At 48.9% G+C, this 22349-nt stretch overlaps 2 protein-coding genes across 2 annotated transcripts; both read right to left on the bottom strand.

Moving 5' to 3' along the window:
- Positions 1-2070: 2070 nt before the first annotated feature.
- LOC112895642 (formin-like protein 1) lies at positions 2071-6346 on the bottom strand. Its single transcript, XM_025963619.1, has 4 exons — positions 4543-6346; positions 4250-4449; positions 3349-3596; positions 2071-3178 (listed from the first exon to the last, which is right to left on the bottom strand). The coding sequence occupies exons 1-4, from the start codon at positions 6072-6074 to the stop codon at positions 2351-2353; spliced, it is 2808 nt and encodes a 935-aa protein (XP_025819404.1). The 5' UTR covers positions 6075-6346; the 3' UTR covers positions 2071-2350.
- A 6420-nt stretch (positions 6347-12766) lies between these two features.
- LOC112892941 (sister chromatid cohesion 1 protein 4) lies at positions 12767-22020 on the bottom strand. The gene is made up of 15 exons (XM_025960053.1): positions 21770-22020; positions 21460-21610; positions 18360-18618; positions 18181-18275; positions 18048-18097; positions 17714-17763; positions 16581-17395; positions 16102-16440; positions 15882-16026; positions 15095-15231; positions 14193-14938; positions 13953-13986; positions 13620-13728; positions 13403-13532; positions 12767-13277 (listed from the first exon to the last, which is right to left on the bottom strand). The coding sequence occupies exons 2-15, from the start codon at positions 21581-21583 to the stop codon at positions 13179-13181; spliced, it is 3132 nt and encodes a 1043-aa protein (XP_025815838.1). The 5' UTR covers positions 21584-21610; positions 21770-22020; the 3' UTR covers positions 12767-13178.
- Between the last annotated feature and the right edge of the window lie 329 nt (positions 22021-22349).

The raw sequence follows: 22349 nt of genomic DNA, 5'->3' as shown, positions 1-22349 counted from the left end.
AGCCAGCCGGGTCGCCCTCACGTGACAGCGTGCGTGCTCAGTGCCTACCGCCTAGATAGAGCCCCTAGGCCGCCGATGGGGCGGAGAAACCTGTGGATTGGAGTCGCATTAACCTTGATGCATGATTAGGGCGTGATGGCCTCGATCGGTCGGAACTCGGAAGACGCCAGGTGTTTCCCAAAGCCGAGCGAATCTGCCATGCTTTCCATACCTGTCAAAGGCGAGCCCAAAGCGGCCAGATCAAGCATTGGATTCGGCTTCAAGGATGGATCGGTGCCTGGCTCTTTCGTCTCGCCTGTGCTGCGTGCTAGGGCTGAAATGGCAAAAGTTTGGCGCACGCCACAGGCTCTCTCGCGTACCATTGTACTTGCTGGTGTATCTAGTTCAGTTCTTTGCCGGGCATGCTCTGCATTTCTAGTTGAGAAAGATAAAGTTTGTTAGCGAGTTTATTCGTTGCTAAGTGACTGAAAACGCCTTGAGACAACGTGAAAGGTACAGTTACCCTGATGATGGATGTGGGGGGGGGGGGGGGGGTGGAGGTATCATTGAGCCGGGGGGTAGTTTGCATGTGCAGCTCACGAGACTATGATGGAACGGGATGGTGAGGAGCGAAAGGTTTGGCGTGATTGCAATTGCAAGATTGGGTAGTGAGTGGTTCAGGTGCCCTTGCAGCTGCTGGCCGGCTCCTCCCTACAATCTGCTGGCGCTGGTCATTCACAAATCATGGTGCTAGTATTTGGGAGCACCTATCATCCATGTTTTCATGCCACCCATCTTTCGCTTTGTGCTCTCGTCCCGGGCCAGATTTAGAATCTTGCTACCCCATGGGCATATGTGCCTTTTGTCATGGACATCAGGCCATGGCCAGGTGCAGGGGGGCTGGAGCCCCCGCCCCCCCCCGCAACCCATGGAGCCTCTAAAGCCCTCCCTTCCTCCCACCCCCAACAAGTTTCAACCATGAATGAAGAAGAGGAAGAAAAAAAGTGAGGAGGGAGGAAGAGGAGGAGGAAAATAAACCCCTCCTAGATTCACATACTAGATCCGCCACTGGCCATGGTGGGTCCTTTCCATTGTCCATCTCCAACTACTACCATATAAACCTAGTATCATTACAATTCCTCTCGTGTCCTTTCAAAAATAACATAATGATCATGCTGCTTAATCGTACTGGTATTCTTGACCCTTGCCACTTGCATCAGCAAATACTAGCAACCAAACCAGTCCATGTGTTTTGGAGGCAAGAGGCCAAGGAAACCCCCAAAGAAAACAACTCTGGTTGGCCTTGGAGGCCAATGATTGAGGCCATTAGCTCCACCTAAGCATCCATCCCACACGGTGCACAGCCTGCGGGGGGACGGGGACAAGAGGCCGCATGTGGGGCGCTGCGATCTTGCAGGATGGGAGCGAGGGAAAAGAGTTTGGTAGGAAAGGGCAGCCACGCCATGCCGCCCCGGCCGCAAGGTTTTGTGGGCGTGCATCCAAGACCCGAACCACCGCATGGTTGTCACGCTCACATGGGAGATGGGGACCCAGCGATGGCGCCCACCCGAACCACCGCCCGCTTCGCTGTTGCTCCCTCTCTCTCTTCAGTCTTCTTCCCATGCTCACACGGCCATGGAAACCTTTGGTTTTGACCGCTGCTGCTGCAGGGACTTGGTTCTCCTGATGTCCCAACTGGAAGCCTGTTGCAGCTTTTACTCCATTCATCCATGCTGGTTTCACCACATGGGCAGTTGTTACAGTGTCTGAAATTACAGGGTGCTCCTGTGAATAGGAAAGATTCTTCTACATCACTACTGCAGATAAAATTGTCAGGTAAACTGGTATGGCCTTGAGGTGTACGCATGGGGTATGGACCATCTTTGTGCAATTGCAAAGATGGTGACAAGAATGATTTCGAAAAGAATAAGATGACAAAACACTGTAGATGGATGGCACAGATTGATGTTTTCTTCCTTGGTACTGCCAGATTTTAATGGATTTTGTTTCCTTTTCAAGTACAGCAGAGTCCATCAACCTTACAATTCTGCAGATTTTTTTTTTTAAAAAAATTGTTACTGCATCTTATTCTGAGATGGATAAATCTATCAAGGCATGTACAGACTACAGACTGAACTGAGGACCGAAGGCCGCATACATGTATGAACTGCTTATATTTTCCCCCTCTGATCTAGATTTTATCCCTTCTTATATATAGAAATAAATATTTGCAAAAATCTTGTACATTCTATAATCTACAGGTACAAAAAGTTAAAAAAAATGGACAGCTCGCTACCATTTGTATCCCTCTGCCCTCCGGCGGCGTTCTACTGATGGTCCGCGAAAAATTATATTGGCAGACTACCAGTGATCATGGCGATGCAACTGAAGCAGCTGAACTCTCGTCGTCGGAGAATCCAGCTCTCAACGCATGAATCCGTGGGAACAGTTGTGGCATCATTGGGTTAACCGGCACCGGGAAATGACGCACGGAGCTGGCGATGGTGCGGTCATTGATCCTGCCAACTTCCTTGCAGACCTGATCAAGAACCGAGAGGAAGTCCCTGACGACCATGAAGATTCTGAAAGGATGAGCCTCCTCTTTCGCGGAGTCGCCATGGAAGTACTCGGTGATTTCCTTCACGAGCGACAGCGCCACGCTCTCCTGAGCCTGAACCCTGATGATCTCGTCGTCTGCCTTCTTCAAGAACTTCTGCATTCTGTCATGGAACTGCCACGCATCGTCCCTTGACTTCAGCTCCTCGTTCAACCGCAGTACCTCGGTGATCTTTTCGATTCCACCAGCAAGTTTGGTGACGTAGCTGCTAAGCACGTCGGAATCCATGGCAGCTGCCTTCTTGACATTGCTGAGCTCGTTTGCAAGGCCAGCCACTACCTGGAGGCCAAGCTTCTTGCACTCGTGCTCTTCTCGTAGAGGATTAGCTTGGGTTCTTGGAGTTGTCTGGGTGCTGGCAGAGAGGCGGGCGCCCTCTGTTCGGATGATCTCCTGCACGACGAAGTGCAGAAGGGTTGTGTGCCCATCAGTGCCTTTGACATCAACCAATTTGAGCAGAGTATCAAGCTTGAACGCGTGTGCATCGCCACGGTTTGTGCCAACATTCATCCTGTTGCCAGTCTTCAGAACTGCTTCAAGTAGCTTCAGAAATAGTCTGCTGCTTCTAAGCTCATCGCAAGCAGTCTGTGAGTAAGAAACGAAAGGGAATTAGGTGAGGATACATGCTAGCCAATGCTAAATTTACTTGTTGTATCTTGTATCTAGCATATACTCTTATGTGTATAGTATAGTGAGGAGATGCGATGGTCCCATTTGTACAATGAATCAACAAATGCCAAAGGTACAATGCTCACCTCGAGGGTCTCGAACGAATTCTTTAGGTAATTGACCTCTGAATCAAAGTTTGCTATGTAAAGCATAGCATCTACTCTTTTGAAGGCAAAAGGCACATCAAGGACTGCCTTGAGGAACTTCTCCGCAGGATTAAGTTTAATTGGAGAAATATCCTCTTTGAATTCTCTCAGTTTGATCTCCTCTTCCTTGGTAGGAGCCATCTTTAGCAAGGTCTCCAGTAATTCTGCCCCGAAGTTCTCTGTGTTACCTGAAGGACGACAGGCATGGTAAATTGGTTAGCACATTTTTCTCAGAACGATTGGTTAGCACATTAGTGAAGTCCATACAATGGAAAGTGAAAAGCAATTAGTATATCTTCTGCAATACCAATAAAGAATTCTGGCCTAAAAACCTGAGTTTTTTTGCAATAATCAAACTTGATTACAGTGATCTCCACAAAAAGTCATGATAAACGACTGAAAAACTGGAAGTTCCTATTGTGAGCAACTATGAACACAAGGAGGGATGAGAACAAAAGCAACATCTCCGACATTCTTCACACGCTCACCGCAGATATAACTCCCTGTACCTATTGAACAGACCTGAAGCATCCGGTGATTTTCAGCATAAACTGGCCAGCCATTTCGGCAACGACTTGCAACTGCTCTATGCTGGCATTCATTTCTTTCAGACAAACTTATTAAAAGCCCAACCATACTATACGGACAAGCATGGCTGCAGTCAGTCACAAGCTAAATATGGTCAAACACGACCCACACAGCTCACGGGCGAAATGAATCCTACGCGATCGAAAAGCCAGTGAACACCAGCGGCTCCCGATCCGATGCAGAACGTATGCAGCGAATAAAAATGGCTGAATTCTAATAAGAAGTGGTGTCAGTCAGAGAGGATCTTGTTCACCTTCGCAGAGCGCGTCGCAGACCTCCTCCTTGGTCACATTCAGCGCGCGCAGCAAGATGGCGATGTTCTGCGCCTTCTTCGGATCCAGCACCTTGTTCTCGGCCTTGGGCGTCGGCAGCACCGGCCTCCTCGTCGCCTCCTTCGCCGGCGCGTTCGCCGGGTTGCAAATGAACAACGTCTCGATCATCTCCTCGTTAACCCTGCAGGAATTCAGCGACACTGGTCAGGACACCGACCAAGAACAGCTTATGCATCTGAAAAAGATGATTTTTTTTTTCTGGCAGAGTTCTCACTGGAATGAGCTTGATTTGAGCTGATCCCACACCATGACGCGGTCGGAGCTGGCTCGGACCTTGTCCCAGTGCAACGGCTTCAGCTTCGGCCGTGGCGTCGTGTCCTCGGACTTGTCGGCCTGGTCCGAGCTCTCCGGCAGCCGGCTCGGGAACTCGTCGGTGGGTGCAGGGACGCTCCTGAAATTGGCAGATTGGGGTGGCGGCGACAGCGCCGGCGAGCGGGTTTCTTTGGACGTGTCGGGCTTCCGTACACGGCTCTCCCAGTAGCCCACCGGCGGCGGCGGCGGCGGAGGAGGAGGTGGTGGCGGTGGGCCTGCGGCCGGAGCTGGCGGGTGGGTGCTTGTCGGTGGGGGTGCTGGCTGGGCGAATGGGTTTCTTGAGATTGCGTCGGTGCTGGATCTGAGAGCTGATTTGTCGTTTAGTGGAGAGCACGGTGGTGATGGGGACGGTGGCTTCCGGCGAGGAGGAGGCGGTGGTGGTAGTGTCGGTGCGAAGGGAGGTGGTGGCGGCGGAGTCGGAGGAACCGGTGGGAGGACGACGACGCGCGCGCTGTCCGATCTTGACTTGACGGAGCGGCGGCCGGACTCGCCTGGGCTGGAGAAGGCAGGCGGCGAGGCGGGCGCGGGGGACAGCGTCGCACCAGGCGACGACGGGTACGACGGCGTGCTCAGGACCGACCCAGGGGACGGGGTCCTGGAGCGGTCGCGCGCTTCAAGTGCCGCCTGAACTGCCGTTGCCAGAGTCCTGCGCGAGCTCGAGGTCTTCGTCGATGAGCCTCGCGGCGAGTAGAATTCTTCATCTCCGGAGGACGGGGAGGCCCCGCCGGGGCTCCTCGACGTCGCCGGCGCGCATTGCCGCGCCAGCGGCGGCAGCGGACGGAGCTCTGGCGATCCGCCGGAGCTCCGGGACTCCTCGTCGCCGGACGACGTCGTGTCGCTGCTCTTCTCGTCCGCTCTGCTCGCCAATGTCCCCACGTAGAGGAACTCGGCCGACGTAGCGGCCGCCGGCGCGGCCCCGGCGCCGCCGCCGCTGCCGCCGAACTCGTCGCGCGCGAAGAGGCTCGTCCTCTCCGGGTGCAGGAACTTGGGTTCCCCGCCACCGACACACCCGCCTCCTCCCCCGCGCGTCGCATTGCTCCGGCGGTGCGAGAAGAAGAAGGCGATGGACAGCCCGAGCACGGCCACGGTGAGCAGCGGCAGCAGTATGGCCGGGACGAGCTTGGACGCCTTCTTGGACCCGTGCGAGGCGCCGGCGGCCGGAGGCGCCGCGCCGCTGGAGTCGGTGTTGGGCAGCACCAGGGCAGGGTACGTCGGCTGGTCCTGCCCCGCCGGCATCTGCGGCGGGGGCGGCACGGGCAGCGTCGGGAAGAACGGCGGTGGCGCGGACGGCTGCTCGGGCTGATCCGGGAAGAACGGCTGGTGGAGCTGCCTCCTGGCGGTGGCGAGGGCGTCGGGGCCGTTGGCGCCATCGACGCAGCAAGCGGAGAGCAAGATGGGTAGCAGCAGCTGCAAGAATTGCCGGGGAGATGGCATTGCGATTGAACTGGAAGAAGCAGCAGGTAGCTGAGGAAGCAAGAGCAAAAGCTGCCGCTTGTGTCTGGCGTGGTGTGTGTGATCGACAGATCTTGAGAGAGAGAGAGAGAGAGAGAGAGAGAGAGAGAGAGAGAGAGAGGAAGGGGAGGTGAGGTGTTGTAGTGGATACAGCTCCTACATGGAGGTGGAGTATTTTGGATGTGTCCTCCTCAGTCTCTCCCTCACTCCCTCTCTCCTCTTCTTGCTGTGCTCCTCTTGTTTCGCTTTTGATTACTAGATTTTTTTTTTTGGTAGAGTGCATATATAAAGCGTGGGGGGTTGGCCACTAGTGCTGTTTTAGTTTTGTGAGCTGGGCGAAACGGTGGTGGTTGAAGCTTGCTTGGGTTGTTCTCATTCTTTGGCCATTTTCGCCTGCTCGGATAAACTACTAATGGAAGGTTGTTGTTGTTGAAGAGTGCAAGGGAGCAAAGGGGAGGTGGGGAAGGACAAGCACGGGTTTTATATTGGAGCACCTCGGCGGCTGTATACATGCATTCGCACTTTATGTAGAGAAAAAGGGCGTCGTATAGATCTTGTTTATTTTTTTATTGAATTCTTATATGCCAAGGTACTAAATCAGCCGGCTTCAATTTACGTACTCCTAAAATCATGTGAAAATATTGTTCTCTATTTGGTTCGTCAAATGCATATTCTCAGCGTCACTGAGGATGAAGGGTCAAATATATAGTTAGCACGGAGAAATGACAACATTAGGACGTAATAAATAGTGACAACGAGGGTCCGAGGATGCACCTTATTGAAAGAGATGAGGATGCTGCGTAATGCTGGCATTTTTTTTTTCTTTTGCTGATATAAGGCATTACGTGGGAGTGGGATGAGGATAGGAAAAAACTAAGATGGTGGTGCATATGGGTTGGTTGGCAGGCTCAAATAAAGCCGTGAGGATAGCAATGAAGATGAGCAATGCACATTGGATTTATGCATGTAAAGACACCAAATTTCAATACAAGCTATCTTTTATGGAATGGAAAACGTGTGAATCTGAACAGGTATGCTCGTTTCTTTATGATCGGAAGATCACAGCCGGAGTTAGTTAGCGCAACCTTCCTTAGGTCTCGAGTTAGCACTTTGTTTGCGTCACAAAGTCACAAACAGCCAGATGGTCCGAAAAAAGCATCAAGCACAAGCAGTGGGTGACCTAAGCCTACTTTCGGATCGACGACGCCCGGCCATCCCCTCCAAACCTTCGAGTCACGAAACTCTGACACCTCTGGCCACAAAAGCGCCGTTGCTGTTTCGTCGACACGGTCCGCTGCTGTTGGCCGAGTGCACATGGATGTCCGCTCCCATGCTAGCTGACTGCATGCCGCCGGTAGGATGACGTCGATCTTACTGCCACTGTGCAACGATCCTACTCGTACCTAGTACAGACTAGGGTGTCCACTCCACTCATCATACTGTATGGCGGCGTGGTCCTCGCCGGTGTCGCACCTGTACGCATCATGTCTGGCTGTATGGATACCCCTGGCGTGGCGCGTAGCCCGGAATCAAGGATCGCCGCTGCTGTATGTAGAATACCTGTACACCACTGTACGAAGGCCGGTTCAGACAAAACTGGGCTACTAGTGTCTGTCCAACGAATCGAGCGCGCGCGTCGGTTCCTACAGAAACAGAACTGGGCTGCTAATGGTGAAGCACGGCGATTATCCTGACAGTGACGGGTAATTTCTCCCTTTTCTTTGGGACAAGGTAGATTGGGACTAGGACTAGACTGCAGAAACAACGGGAATCGAGCATGATGGTGTACTGTCGCCCTGACTGTGAACTCGTTAGCATCTTTGCAGTCGCTTCAGGTAACGCTTTGATGAGAGACTAACGACCGTTGGGGCCTCGCTTTGCCGCGCGCGTGCTCTCCTGTCGCCGACACGTGGGCCCGGAAAGCGGCGCGGGAACTCTCCTGCGGCGGTTTCGCCCGTTGTGGAGTAGTACAGTATAGCTGGATGGGACATGGGTACTTGCGCTGAAGCTACAGAGCCAGCAGGCATCCCCAGGCCGTCGAGCGAACGTTCCATCTCCGCCGCGACATGCCCCGCCTGCCGCCCATTTCGGCTCACAGTCAGCTAACGCCTTTGTTGTTCAATCCAGGCCCGGAGCAGTGGCAGCGATCGAGCATCTCACCATCATCCGACGATCGACGCGTTGCCTGCGCTGTGCGTGCACTGATCCCGGCTGATCGATGGAACCTAACCTTTTGTTTTTGTCTGGGCTCGACGACCTTGCTTGACGTCATGAGCAGGCAGACTCATTAGTGGGTCGGTCGGCGGATTAACTACTAATCCCAGCCTTTCCCTCCCCTCCATCTTGAGATCGATTGGTAAACTACTGCAATGCTCTGGGGATTGTGTCAGACGGCGACGACTGACGACGGCGACTCGGAAACCGCATCGGGTAAAACGTGGACGGATGCCTTGTGTAGTGTACTAAATTCTGGGTTTGTTGATCGCTTGGACCCCCCGGTTAGCCTTGTGCTTTCAGTTCGTAACTACGCTTGGCGTCTCTGCATGTGTGCAGCAGCGGATGCACGGTGGTGGTAGCAGGTGAGGAGGGAGAGGGGAGCAGGGATGTTGCCGAGGTCAAAGCGCCGTACCGGTACTAGCCATTGGGTTGTTGGCACGCGGCCGTGCAGCGTCGTCGTGCAAGGACTCCCGGCAGAAGGGCCAGACGGCCAGAGCCGTGAGCGCAGCCTGTCGGGATGAACCGCGAGGGCAGCGCAGGCGCAGCACGCCCCCACGTGAGGGCGTACGCAGCAGCAGCAAGTGGCCGGGCCGCCGTCCGCAGGCGTCTCCGATCCGCGTAGTTTTTCTAGTTTTTTCCCTCCGGCTTCACGTCCGCCCTGAGACCCTCACCCCACGCCAACGGCGCCGACACGACGACGGTGCGGTGAGCCGGTGCCCGCGTCCGCGTGGGTCGGTCAGCTCTCAGCTCAGCTCCTGCGCCCGCTGCCGACCAACCCGGAGCGCGGGGCAGGAGACGTGTGCACCGACATGGCTCCTACTCATTGCTCGGCACTGTTCTCGATGACGAACTGAGGAGGGAGGCCAGTGCTGGCTGCTGGTCTGCAGTCTGCTGCTGGGCTATGACGGCAGTCGACGACGACGAGATACGCCCACTAGCGCTGCGCTGACAGCCGAATCTGCTGCGGCGCTAGCTTTCTGGGCCAGCTTTTGCGTAGCAGCCTTCTGTTTCGCGCTGCTGGCCCCCACCCTGCAGTGCAGGCCACAAAGGGGATGCCTTTTCCGTACTAGTGGATGACGAGAGGGCACGTGTGGCCGACGCGCAGGGACGGCGTTGCCTGCCCGCCGGCATGGCATGGGCGCCGCCGCGCGCGGATGGACTGAGCTCCTCGCCTCGCCGGGCATGGATCGGAGCTGGTTAAAAAGTTAGTAAAAGCAAAGGACGGAGATCAACGTACAAGAGCCTTGCTTCTCTCTTGAGATTGGTCTGCACACTGAGCTGTGCAGTGTCCGGCGAGGACTCTCGTAGAACTGCAGGTAAACGCGAACGCGGACGGCTGCCGCGCCGTGCTCGATCCCCGGGTACAGCTCGTACTAGTTTTATCAGTGCTGCCGGCCTGCCGGTCGATTCAGCTTCTGATCTGATCGGCTTCGTTCGTCGTCGCGGAGAAACTCGCGTGCCGCTCTGTTCCCCGTTCTCCGCCGTTGGTGAAAGCATCTCCCTCGCCCTGAACAGATTTTATTGCCAGCGACGTGATCTGACAGCTGATGATGTGGTACGCGTGTGTATACCATACTATACTGCCATCGCAGTCGTCCAACCCGACGACTCCGTAGCCCCGCCGTACCCGTGTCTGGTCGGGCAGCGGCACGTAACCATCTCGACGAGTACAGTAGGTTGCTAGCAGCACTGCTGCGGCAGGCTCAACCACCGGCAACCACGCACGTTGAAAAGACCCGTCGGAGCGCCAGCCGTACGTGAGCGCCGCCGATCGATGAGCCGTGAGAGCAGGATGCCGGCGGGCAGCCACGCCGGCCGGGTACCGCACCAGACGCGAACAGGAAGGAGGGGTAAAAAAAGGCCATCCCGCACTCGTAATTTCCCTCCGATTTCGCGTCCTCCGCCGCCGCCCACACGGGGACGACCACGGCGCGTTGCCAATGCCAAGGTGGGTGGGTGAGTTGGTACGGCCGCCGAGGAACGCGCCGGCCGACCCGACCGGCGCGGAGTGGGGGGCCTGGAATGGATGTCGGCCGCGGTGGCAGTGCCTCCACGCGTCGCTCTCCGGCCTCCGGCCACGGGAACGAAACTCCGCTGTTGCTGTGAGATCTTTCTTTTACTGATCTCGTTTCTCGAGCAAGGGAGTGCGGAAGCGTAACCCAGCAGGTACAAGCCCAAGCCCAAGCTTCGGACCTCCCGTTCGATGCATGGCGGATTCGCGGCCCTAGGGCGACGAGAGGAAATGACTCTCTCTTTGACTCCGGTTGCGTGCTCCTTCTCAACTTTTAATTTGTCTCGGGGCAGGAGAACCCAGCAAATCACGAGAAACGAACGAGCGACAGAGCCCAGAGCGCTAGCTTCATGCACCCACCGACCGACCTGCCACGCAGAATTGTTCAGCACGCAGCAACAATTGTTCAGCACCGTGATCCATGAGGAGGAGTTGAGGACAGCAGAATACTGCTGCTGTGCGTGTGCTGACAACAGAATCTATCTCGCCGCTTTCTGGGCCAGCTTTCGCAGCCTTTTCGCGCGGCTCCGGCCAGTCACCACAAAGGATTCTCTCCTTTTGGTCTGGTGGTGTTGGACGATGCATCGGAGATTTGGAGCGTGATGTCGACTGCCGAACCGAAACCACCTCCACCCTCCACCTCCAGGCCCGGGGGCTACGAACGCCTACTCGGGGTAGATCCAGCTCCAGCCTCCAGGTTCTGCAGCTTCTCTCCTTCCCCTTGCTTCGTGAGCAAAAAAGCTTCTGCAGCAGCTAGCGTTCCTGTCCGATCCGTTTGTCTCCATTAGGTGCTCGTTAACCGCTGCTGATAGGATATTAGCATGCGCTCGTGCGTGCATGCGCGCCTAACTCTTGTTTCTCGGTCGTTTTCAGGGCCGCGGCTCGCAGAAATGCCGTGCTGATAGCCCGTCAGGCCATCACCCGTCACTGACTGATAACGCAAGCTCGTGAGACAAAAGGCGACTAGATCAGCTCAGCTCGCTTTTCGAAAGGGCTTGAAGGACCAGCGCGGTGAGCCTCTTTTGGCGACATTCCATGCAATGCTCGAGTGATCTCTGTCACCAAACTCTCTGGCGGTTCTCGTCCAAATGGGGAGCTCAAAAAACTGCTAATCCTGCTGTGGCCTGTGGATCCAGGGCATAGGAAGGCTGCTACCAGCAGCCTGACGAAGAAGATCTCGCGTGCTCGACTGCTTCAGAGTTGGGAGTGCATCGGCAGCCAACTCACCCTTCTGCTCTGCATCCCATGCTGTGGATTTCATGTGGGCTTTTCTAATCATTGTGAGAAGCCGTACGTGGCCACGCATGATTGAGGAATTGATGAGGACAGTGCGAGCATAGCATACGCATCAGCAGCAGACAGCAGCGTCCTCCCGGCAACAAGGCGGTACAGCGTCACATGCCATGTGATGCGAGCATTATGCGCCGAATTGAAAAAAGAGTAGTAGGGTACGCACACACCAACCTCACACTTTCAGCTTTTTCTGAATCTGATCGTCTACTGGTACGTCCTTCAAGTACAGTAGCTCATACTTGCAGATCAAGGGAGAGAAAAAAGGAGGGCATCCAGATTCGTGCAAGAACCTGCACTAGCTTGTTTCCTACACTAGTATTTCGGTTGGAAATAACCGTTTTCTGCGCAAAATGCCACTGGTTGCTTCCAGAAGTGCAAAAGTACCTGGTTAGAAGAGATAATAATACTGGTGGTTAACAGAGGAGCGAGAAAGATTTTGCAGTACCGGTACAGTGAATATCGAGGCCACCGACACTAGTGGGTGCGTCCGGGTGCAGGTTCAGACTTCAGAGCTAGATTTGCCGATTCATGGAGCTGATGGCTTGTCACTCAGCTGTACTGCACACTGTACAGCAGAGTGGTTTCTGTGTACGATGTAGCCGTCAGATCATGGAGGATCAGAGCAGGAGAACAGATGCACGAGCAACCACAGTGCAGCGTCCGAAAAGACGCGACTTTCTTCAGAGCTCCTCACGAAATGCTGGCGACAATGGCCGTTGCGATAAGATGATCGGGAGAGCATGGTGATGGTCGAATAATTCCAGCACCGACTTCCCGGCGCTCCGCCCCCTTTTGGTCGCTTTCCTCGCCTCCTTTTCGCTTGCCGAGCCATCGCCGTCCAACGTGACATGATCTTGTTACCCGTCATCCTCTTACAATTCTTCTCTCGACATCTTTCTTGTTGCTCGATTTGTTTTTTGGCCCGTCTGGTTGCAATGAAAACTTGCACTGCTACCTGCCGCTTTTACTACGACAGTTACGGATCGAAAGCCGCTATACAACACAAGCCCTTCTTATCAAATGAAAAACGGCAACTTGCTTTCTGGTCGACTGTAGTGGTTGTACTGAACAGAACAGCAAGAAATTCGAGCCCTTCAATGTGCCCCAGATCCAGCAGAAAAAATATGATTCACAAGAACAATCACTTGCAAAATTAACTGTGAAACATGGATTGGGAATCAATACTGACATAATCAACAGGTACATCATCATCATCATCTCAGGTTGTAAGGTATACAGTTCCTACAGCTTAACCAAGCGAAAACAATATGCAATAACTTAGGAGGGAGCCGACGCTATCAGATTACATGGCAGACTTTACAGGAGCCGCTAAACCCATATGTACAATGAATAGCCAACAGTACAACACGGCAACAATCCTACCGAAACCCTAGCAACAACGGATCAGCACGGGAGAATGCTACAGAGGTGAGGATAAACTTAACAACAAACAAAAATGGATTCGAGGGGGTCACAAGGCTGGGTGGGGCCATCTGCAATGTTGTTGGTGGTGTGATGGATATGGTAAGATGTATGTATCGCGCCAGGCTAAGCTGACTGATGATCTAGAATTCTGACTTCAGGAGCTTTGGTCCCGGCTTTATGCTCACAAAATCGAAGGGGTTTGGTTGATCTACGCTGATGTAGTCCTTCGTCGTCAGGACCTGTCAATGAAACAGGACAGCAAATCAATACTGGACCACAGGGGAAGCTCAGCAGATAGCTGTGAAATACTGAGAGGGAGAGGGAGGGAGCGAGGGAGGGGGGGGGGGGGGTATAATCAGCATACCAAGGTCTCGAAGAACATTCTTGAGGCTTCCTTCCGAGTCTTTCCACGTACAAGGTGGTCAATGGCGACACTCTTTCTCCCAGGACCAGATTCTTCATCGAATAAAGTCTTGAGATATCTTGCAACACCCCTGCACAGCCATGTACAAACCATCAAAATGTTGAACAAGACATTGAACATTGAAGTCCAAAGGAAATAACAATTAGCTCAACTGTACCTGGTTCGAGAAGACCAACCACTGTTGTCAAGAGACTGGAATTCATCAGGATTTTGCTCGTCGTTATTTGCGTCATCAAAGTCCCCATCATCATCATAGTTCAGAAAATCTGGAACAATATAAGGTCAAACAATAAGAAAAGCTTTACTACGTCTGTCAAAGCACAGGCATGGTTGGGAAATATTTCCTGTATTACAATAAGCTAGAGATTGAATTCCTTGAGTGCCCCCCACCCAAAAAAAAACATCTGGCCTAAGGTGCTGCAGATGTGGAATCTTCATGCATGCAAGGCATACAAACCACACTATGCTTTAATCAGAACAGAAAAATTACCTGTATCAACACCATGAATTGCACTTCCAAAATCCTGTAAACCAAAGAGGAAATCAGTCATTATATAGTCTTGATGTAACTAAACAAAAAAAGTATCAGATTAAAAAAAAAGTGCAAGTACTTCTACAGCAAGATATTGGAACCAGAAGGCCAGGAAAAGCATGTCGTAGTAAGCAATTAACAGATTCTCAAAGCATTTAAAGTTTGAATATAGGAGGGAAAACATCTAAATGGACTCACATTGCACTCTTTTAGTCCATAGTCATTCACCATATCCAAATCCATAAGAGAACCCATGTTGTTTTCTTGGAAGCCAGAATTATCTCCCATAGCAGAGACAGCATTTTCATCCTCCGTTGGTTGAAGAAAGCCAGAGGCATCTTGATTACATTCCACCCCAGTAATCTCAGATGTCGGCACCTCATTGTTCTCAAAAAGATTAGCATCACTATGAACAAAATGATTAAACTCCTGTGTCATGCCATCCGCTGCTTGAGCATAAGCTTTGCCAGAGCTATCTAGAACCACATCTGGAGTTGAACCTTTTGCATCAGTACTCCTCTGCAGATCAGATGGAACATCTTGAAGACGATCATTATCCAGTGTATCAACTTGAGCATGCTCTCTGTCTGCAACTGCCACTTCTTTCTCATTATCAATTAAAGGTTCAGTTACCCCTTCAAACAGAGTGTCGCTAACAAAATCATTAGATACACCATTAACCTGGTTGTCAGAAGGCACTTGCAAACCAAAAGCAGCTGTTGCGCCATCTTCGTCATTTGCATTTGGCGGCACGGCATCAATTCTATCTGGTATGTGAAGTGGGTCATCAATAGTAGCAGCACCAGAGGTCCCAACAATGTTGCTATCTTCTGCAATGGTTTCAGACATGTCTAGTTGACCTTGCAGTTCCATGTTCTGAACAGTGAGGTGTACAATAGTCTCATATGTCCGATTGTGTAAGTTGTTTAGCTCCTCAGATAGGCCTAGTAGAGATACAAAAAAAACAAAAACCAAAGGTGTTGTTTTAGAGATCAGAACTTAGTACCAATCATCGTCAGACCTTCCATTTTTTCCTACTTCAATTTATCACGACATACAGAAAAGGAAACAGAAAATCAAAGACATAGCAAGAAACTTACAGGAAAAGATGGGCTCGTGGAATATGTCATCTTCCAGTGAACCTTTCTCAATCATCCATATTTCAGAACGAGTACATGGAGCCTTCTTACGAATGCGCCGTATATCCTCAGTATTGATCAGTTGTTGTCGTATAGTACTGGAAAATGAAAGCGATAGTCAGCAGTCAGGTCATGTTACAAGTTAATTTAGAATACAATCTATAATTGGGTTAGTGGAGACACATTCAGCAGGCGCATTCAGAAAACATAACCAAACAGTAGAATGTAGGACCAGGAAATATCCAAGACCAAAAATTTCAAAGTTGTTGTCGTATAGTACTGGAAAATGAAAGCAATAGTCAGCAGTCAGGTCATGTTACAAGTTAATTTAGAATACAATCTATAATTGGGTTTGTGGAGACACATTCAGCAGGCACATTCAGAAAACATAACCAAACAGTAGAATGTAGGACCAGGAAATATCCAAGACCAAAAATTTCAAGCAACAACTTCTACAAATAAGATTGTTGTGGCAGTAGAAAAAACAGCACAAGAATAAACATGTAATAATGTAAAAAACTTGAAGAAGTTAAAGAGGGACAGCAGTTCTGCACAAGTAAAGGCCACATGTTTTGACTGTGAAATGTTTTAGGTTGGTATTATGACCACATATGAAAAGAACCAAGTCCAGGGACTAAGGAGATAGGGATTTCATATCTGGTCGGGATAAAGAGGCAATAACAAAAAATAAGAAGTCACTTTGCTCAAAACAACAAGCTCATTTGATGGCCATAAAGCATATACATACTCAGCATGTAGAACCATGGCGTCATCTATCTGCACTTTTCTCTTGAGTGTACCCGCCTTTGATACCAACCTCGGGCGTTTCAAAGATGATGCCCTTGGTGGTAGTGGTGTTGAACCAAGCGTCAATCCAGGGGTCCTTCTACCAACTAATGCAAGGTCAAGTGATTAGGTAAATGCAGAAAATCCAAGTAATGGAGATGCAATGCATAAGTCATTCGTACCTAAAATAGATGCCAGTAAATCATCATCATCAGGAACAAAATCGGTGGTTCTTTTACCACGTGGTCGACTAGACAACCTTTCAGTAGTCTCACTCTCTAGAGCTGGTAAGCTATCTTCCAGGTGTCTTTTTCTGCTAGTGAGACTGCCTATTTTGTTACTTCCATCAGATTCAGTTGTTCCTTTTTCTGCAGTTATCTGCCCCAAGTCATTTGCAGGATTGAATTCAGCATCTGGAGCTGACAGCATTTTCTCAGGCTCAGCAAATTCTGAAGTTAGTTCAGTTGGTCTATCATTAGATGCCACTTCTTGTTGCACCGCCTGGACTTCATGTTGAAAATCTGCACTTAGTAAACTTGCATTAGTTACATGCACACTGCCCCCTAAACAAAACTGGTAGAACAATTACATGATCTCCAACTCTGCTAGTGACCATGGCATGGGGAAAATAAAAAACAACAAAAGGATGTCAACTGATTACCTTGTGCATCAACCAATTGCCCATTAATCTGTGTAGGGTTCTCCATCACAGATGGCTCAGTAGAACCATCAACACATAGCTCAGAATCATTTACAGCCGAAGGTACATCTACAACGGTTGCATTAACAGTTACAGTTTCACCAGATGCAGCTACATCATCAGGACCGATCAACTTATCACCAGCTTCAAAGTTTGATGTTTGACCCTGGGATGGCAAATCCTCACTTGTGTGTTGTTGCATCAATGCATCATCATCCTGCATAACAACAGAAGACTCAACTTGCGCAGGCTTTGCCAATCCAAGTTCATTCACCTCAGAACCCACAACATCACCAGCATTTACTGTGGCTGAATGGGGAAAATCTGAGGCTGGAGCAGCAGGAGTGTCTGCCTTTGCAGTTTCATCATTGCTTGGTGAAGCTTTTCTCTGTGGACTGAGAACAGGACTTTCATGGACTCTGGAAGGAACTGTCTCTCCCATTAAACCAGGTGTAGCTGGGGCCTGAGCACTAATAAACTCTGGTGATGCAGGTTCATCACACGGGAAGGGGCTAGGTTGATAGTATGAAGCTGATGGTCCAGCAATACCTTCATTATGCAATAGCATATCATTCAAGTCTGGTGTCTGTACATTGTAACCAGTCCAGTTAGGAATACTGTTTCCTCCTAGGTCATCATTCAGTGGACTTTGCTTTCCTCGACTAGAAGGCCCACCATCCATGTTGCTGTATCTTCCAGCTGTTTCGTCTTTACTTTGGTTATCATCAATGTCCATATCGGTAGAAGGAACTGATGGTCGACCTTGAATGATAATGCTGGGCAGATGCAAACAAAGAAAGATATAAGCAGTGTACCTCGAGCGAAATATGATTAGAAGGGAAACTATGCAACGTCACCAAATTTGAAATGTCATGAGAACAAGTATTTCAAAATACAGGTCTCTGACAATATCATTAAACTTTACAATCCTAGTGTAGCAGCATAAAGAAACTTATAGTCATTTTCAGAGAATCCAAACATCAAAACTTAGGATGTGAAAAAGGACATCAGATTATTACAGCCTGACAAAAGAACATCATAAACCAAATCAGATTTTAATAAAGATAGTATTCAAATGATGAAGGAAGTTTTACCCATCATCAGACTCAAGATGAATTGAGTGATCCTTGTTCAGCATTAATTCCTGACGACAAACAAATATAATCAGCTCTTAAAGAGGAAGTTTTAATGCTGGTATCATAGAGTCAAGCTGCTCTTTTATTATCAAAATATAAGAGATCAATTGCAGTATCAAGACAGATGGGGCCTTTTCATTTATTCCAATATGCAACAGACAAACAACCAAAACCGCAACTTCAATAAATCGCTGAGTCTAGTATTTGATGGGCCAGAGTACCATCATGCATTCAGAGCTTAACATGTCAAAAACTCTCAAGAACAAAAGGTGGAGAAAAGAAAAATATATACCTCCTCCAAGTCCAAGCCAATATGTGAAGAACTGCCATCACCAAATCTTTCTGCACATTTCATGCTTTACATAATTAAAATGCTACTAAAGAAATGAAGCAAGACAAGATGTGGACAGAGACAGGAGACCAACCATCGAGGCCAAACTGGGATGTTGAATACCCTGTTTTCTCTGGGTTGTCTTGCAAAGTGATCTGTTCTTTTGTGCTCACATGATGATCAGTGTCACTGGATCATAGTGGGAAGTGTTCAGAAAACTGACAAACACATTCTTAAATAGTGAACTGATCAATACAGAAGTTGTGACTTTACCCTTGAAACGCAGCTTCTGGCAGTTCAAAATCATCAAGATGAAATGTCTCGGGCAGTGTTATAGAATGATAAGGAGCAGTTGACTCCTCAGGGGGTAGATCAACAGCAGTGGACCTGAAAGCTTGCTTTATCTTCAGCAAAGCTTCACTGCAGTCGTGGAATAGGTAGTTGACCTTCCGAGAATAGATTCTAACCACGCCTAACATAAGATGACTTGATAACCGAAGTGCAATTGGGACGTCAGGAAATATGATCGAATCTGCAGGAATAGTAGCCGTCAATTTTCAAAACAGAATTATAGTAAATTTACAGCGCAGAGTTGTTAGACCAAACACATCAATACTAGCATTAAATTCTACAAACTGCCATATCAGATGTACCAGCTGGAAGATTTACCCATCAAGGCTGGCAGCCTTGTTTGGAAAATTAAGCTCCATAGGCTCCTTAAGAAAGAAGTGTGAAGTACCAAGTGTTCCAATATTGAGTATGCAGTAAAGAAACCTTTTCCAGTATGGTGGCATAAAACATATTAGACTGTTGATTATCTATAAATATTAATTCAAACTGTGGCATCTTCATTTCCATTTCTTAGAATTGCAACGGATGTCCATTTCTCTGCTAGCACTGTGGGCCCACCCCCATACGCTGATTTGTCAACAAGAAATACTATAGTATATAGAATCAAACCCTCGTGCTAACCAGGCATTATCAATTTAGAGGGCTGGGTTGTAGCCAAAAAGTATCGTAAGAGCAACCTCATCCTTGTTCATGTTGTACATACAGTTCTTTCTGGTGAAACATGGATAGGCCCGATGCACCAATTGACACAATCAAAAGTGATTACATGAGGTCATACATTCTAATGTGCAATAAGAAAAGAAGATGGGAAAACTAATCAAGTAATCATGATTACAAAAAATAAGACCACAACAGCTAAAGCCTTTACATTCATGAAGCGATCCTAATAAATCGTTGCAGTTTGGATTATCACGCAATCAGTTTCCTCAATATATTCATGGTATTGAACTTCACACCTCGTGTATTACCTAATTATGGTACATGAGGTGATATAGGCTACAATGTCTACAAAATTTCTAGGTAAGGAACTTGTGTCGTTTGCTTTGATTAATGAGATGGTTGCACATTTCCCAATAAAGTATGGATGATATAGCTAAGGAGATCAATTTATGCAATGAGCAAAATAGATCATACAACACAACATAATATGGCATATAGTAATTGGAATGTATTGTATTGGCTGCCTAAAAGTCATTATCACCCTAGCCCAAGTGGCCAGGTCTACCAGAATATAACAGAGCAGATAACGAAACAAAGTTTTTCTGGCCTGAGGAGCACACAACTAGATGGATATATTTGTCCATTCCTCGTAAAAGAAAATAATATCAATTTCAAAACATGTCATAAAATAACACATCAGGATTAACTAGCAACTAATAATTTTCTGGCATTGAACCTTGGACTGGCAATTGTCCGTACTCACCTAATTTATGATAGGTCAGGTGATGTAGACTCAAATTCTATTAAAATCTTCTACAGAAGAAACTTGAGTGTGTTTTGCTTTCTGTAATACATGTTTGATGTTTACTAGAAAGCATGAATGGTTGGTGGTAGCAATATCAATTTATGCATGGTCTATAAAATATGCAGCACAATATGGCATATAGTAAACGGAATGATGCCACTACCAATCTCAGCCCAGCCCCAAATTATTATAAACCCTACTTTAACTGGGCAACTCAACCAGAATATGGGGCAAATAACGAACGATTTTTTTCTGGCATGCACAAATGTCAAAGGATATATCTCTCCAGCCACTAAAAAGATTTGTATATGATTTTGCCAATCCTAAACCACAGCTCAATGAATAGTGCTTAGTGCTTCTGCAAAAGGTCACAACACTACATCACAGGGCCTTCATGTACTGCATGCATCAGGTGCTGCTTCTGGTAAGCATTATGTTCGAAAATAAATAAAAATGTAAGCAATGCACCCATATAGCATCAGGTAGCATTAAATCAGATGCTACGCTAGTGTATAGATCTGTGTTTCTCTAAATCCAAATTAACCAAGATTCAAGCTGCTTGACTACGTATGAATTATAATAGCATTAAGAACTAAAAGCTCTCTCTCCTCACAGTATGGAGAGACAAACTGACAACCATATACAAAGAAAAAGGAAAAAAAAAAAAAGTCAGACAGTAGTCTATCTAGAATGATTAGTTACAACATGTCGTACACACAACAGCAGATGCTATTATTCTGTATTGTTCTAATAAGCTTTACCTTAAAACTACTCCCAATAGAGCGATCTTTAAATTTCAGTTTTAGGTCAATTTTCTGTTGTAACGCAAAAAGATAGTAAAGTTTTGGACTATCTCGTATTGCGAAAGCAGACATCCTTTTGGCTCTTTAGTATCCTAGAGAGCAGCAACGACCGACATAACTGGGCAAAAAAGCCGTCGGCGCTATTTAAGTATTTAACCCTAGCGAGCAATAAAACCACACTAGCACTAGCAGTCCATAAAACCGTGAAAGGAAACAGTTAAATGGGAAACCATTAAATGCACCAAGGTAAATACCTTGCCAAATCTACCGAGCAATGATTTGCTACCGCAATTTTGATGAAGCAGCAAATTAAACAAAATGAAGGGACAGCTCAAAAAATATCATCTTTTCTACGCCTCCGATAGCATCAACTAGAAGCTACTTAGCCCTAAACACAAAAGGGCTAAAAAAGATACCAATAACTCCAGCCATGTAAACATGACGTTTCAGACAGGCTGCACAGCTTGTTTTCTTCTTTTCATTGTATAAGCATTTTCTTAGCTGGAGGTAGTAGCACAGAAGCTATAGGTGAGGGGACGGATACTGAAAACCCATAAATGCGCTAAAGTTAGCAATTTTTGTTCTGTGGAGCTAAAGTTAGCATTTTTTTTCTGTGGAGCTACATCACTAACAAGCATCAGCAAATCAGGACTTTACCACACTACAGGTCAGGTCATAGTATGTGCAGAGTTAACAGCAGAGTGCAAACCCTAGATGAAAGCAAATCGTGGAAACAGCAGGCAAGGCCACCAACCTACTGAGACGCCGATGTCCGTGTCCGCGACCTGGTTCTTTCGCAGCTTCCGCTCCAAGTGCGCGGCAATCCATATTGTCCCGAGAGGGCCCTTCTTGGCCAAGATGAACTGCGAGTAGAACATCTCCGCCTCCCCTCCTTACGCTGAACCCTAGAAATTTCGAAAACCCAACCGTTGTCAGTACTCTACCACAAATTGAACGGAACTTGGCGGAAGAAAGGTTCGGATTTTAGGGTTCCCATCAGCAAAGAAGAGATTTTTGCAGCAGAAAACAAGCAACCCACCCCCAAGCAAGCTAGGGTTTCTTACCAGCAAAAGAGGAACGCGAGCCTGGTGGGGATGGATCTCCTCTCCACGCAAGTCCAGGGTGGGAACCCTATAACAGCATGGAATTGGGGCTGGGGAGGCGGGATCTGAGGACTCGGACGACGGCGCGCGAGGAATCGAGGTGTTCGAAACTGAGGTTGAATTGGGAGAGAAAAAAATGGGGTCCGTTTGGGGACTTGGCAGTGTGTGGACTCCCTCGCGTTCGCAGCAGCAGCGACTCGGCTGGGAGAGTGGGAGGAGCTTGCAGGCTGCAGCCCAAAGACAAAGTGCAACACGTTTCGTGCTCCTACCCATACTTTTCTACAGAATCCAGTATGAGCCCTCGCGCTGCACGCTCTGAGGGCGTCTGTGTCGTATGTGATACTTATTGGGTTAAAATGCAAAATGCGCAAATTCCTCTTCGAGCTGTGACTTGTGACAGCCGAGTGACCGTGCGGGACTGTGGGCGCGGGGAAAAGAAATGTCGCGAGAAACCGTGCGAGAACCGGGCGTGGTTGTGGAACAAGAGGGACCGTCGGATCAAAATGCGTTGGCCTGCGCAGCCATCTCGGCTGTTCGATCT

The sequence above is a fragment of the Panicum hallii genome, chromosome 5 (genome assembly GCF_002211085.1).
Source record: "Panicum hallii strain FIL2 chromosome 5, PHallii_v3.1, whole genome shotgun sequence".
Taxonomy (NCBI): domain Eukaryota; kingdom Viridiplantae; phylum Streptophyta; class Magnoliopsida; order Poales; family Poaceae; genus Panicum; species Panicum hallii.
The sequence above is the reverse complement of the archived record's forward strand: the minus strand, read 5'-3'. Positions and strand labels throughout refer to the sequence as shown.

Bases quoted from the DNA above. Each gene is read 5' to 3' on its own strand.
- LOC112895642 (XM_025963619.1), bottom strand. From the start codon at position 6,074: ATGCCATCTCCCCGGCAATTCTTGCAGCTGCTGCTACCCATCTTGCTC. The intron at 4,450-4,542 runs GTGAGAACTCTG...GAATTCCTGCAG, and splicing joins CTCAAATCAAGCTCATTCCA to GGTTAACGAGGAGATGATCG. The intron at 3,597-4,249 runs GTGAACAAGATC...GTCGTCCTTCAG, and splicing joins CTGCGACGCGCTCTGCGAAG to GTAACACAGAGAACTTCGGG.
- LOC112892941 (XM_025960053.1), bottom strand. From the start codon at position 21,583: ATGTTCTACTCGCAGTTCATCTTGGCCAAGAAGGGCCCTCTCGGGACA. The intron at 17,764-18,047 runs GTATATATTTTT...GTTTGTCGTCAG, and splicing joins TTGGCTTGGACTTGGAGGAG to GAATTAATGCTGAACAAGGA. The intron at 16,441-16,580 runs GTAATCAGTTGA...TACTAAGTGCAG, and splicing joins GCAATTGGTTGATGCACAAG to ATTTTCAACATGAAGTCCAG.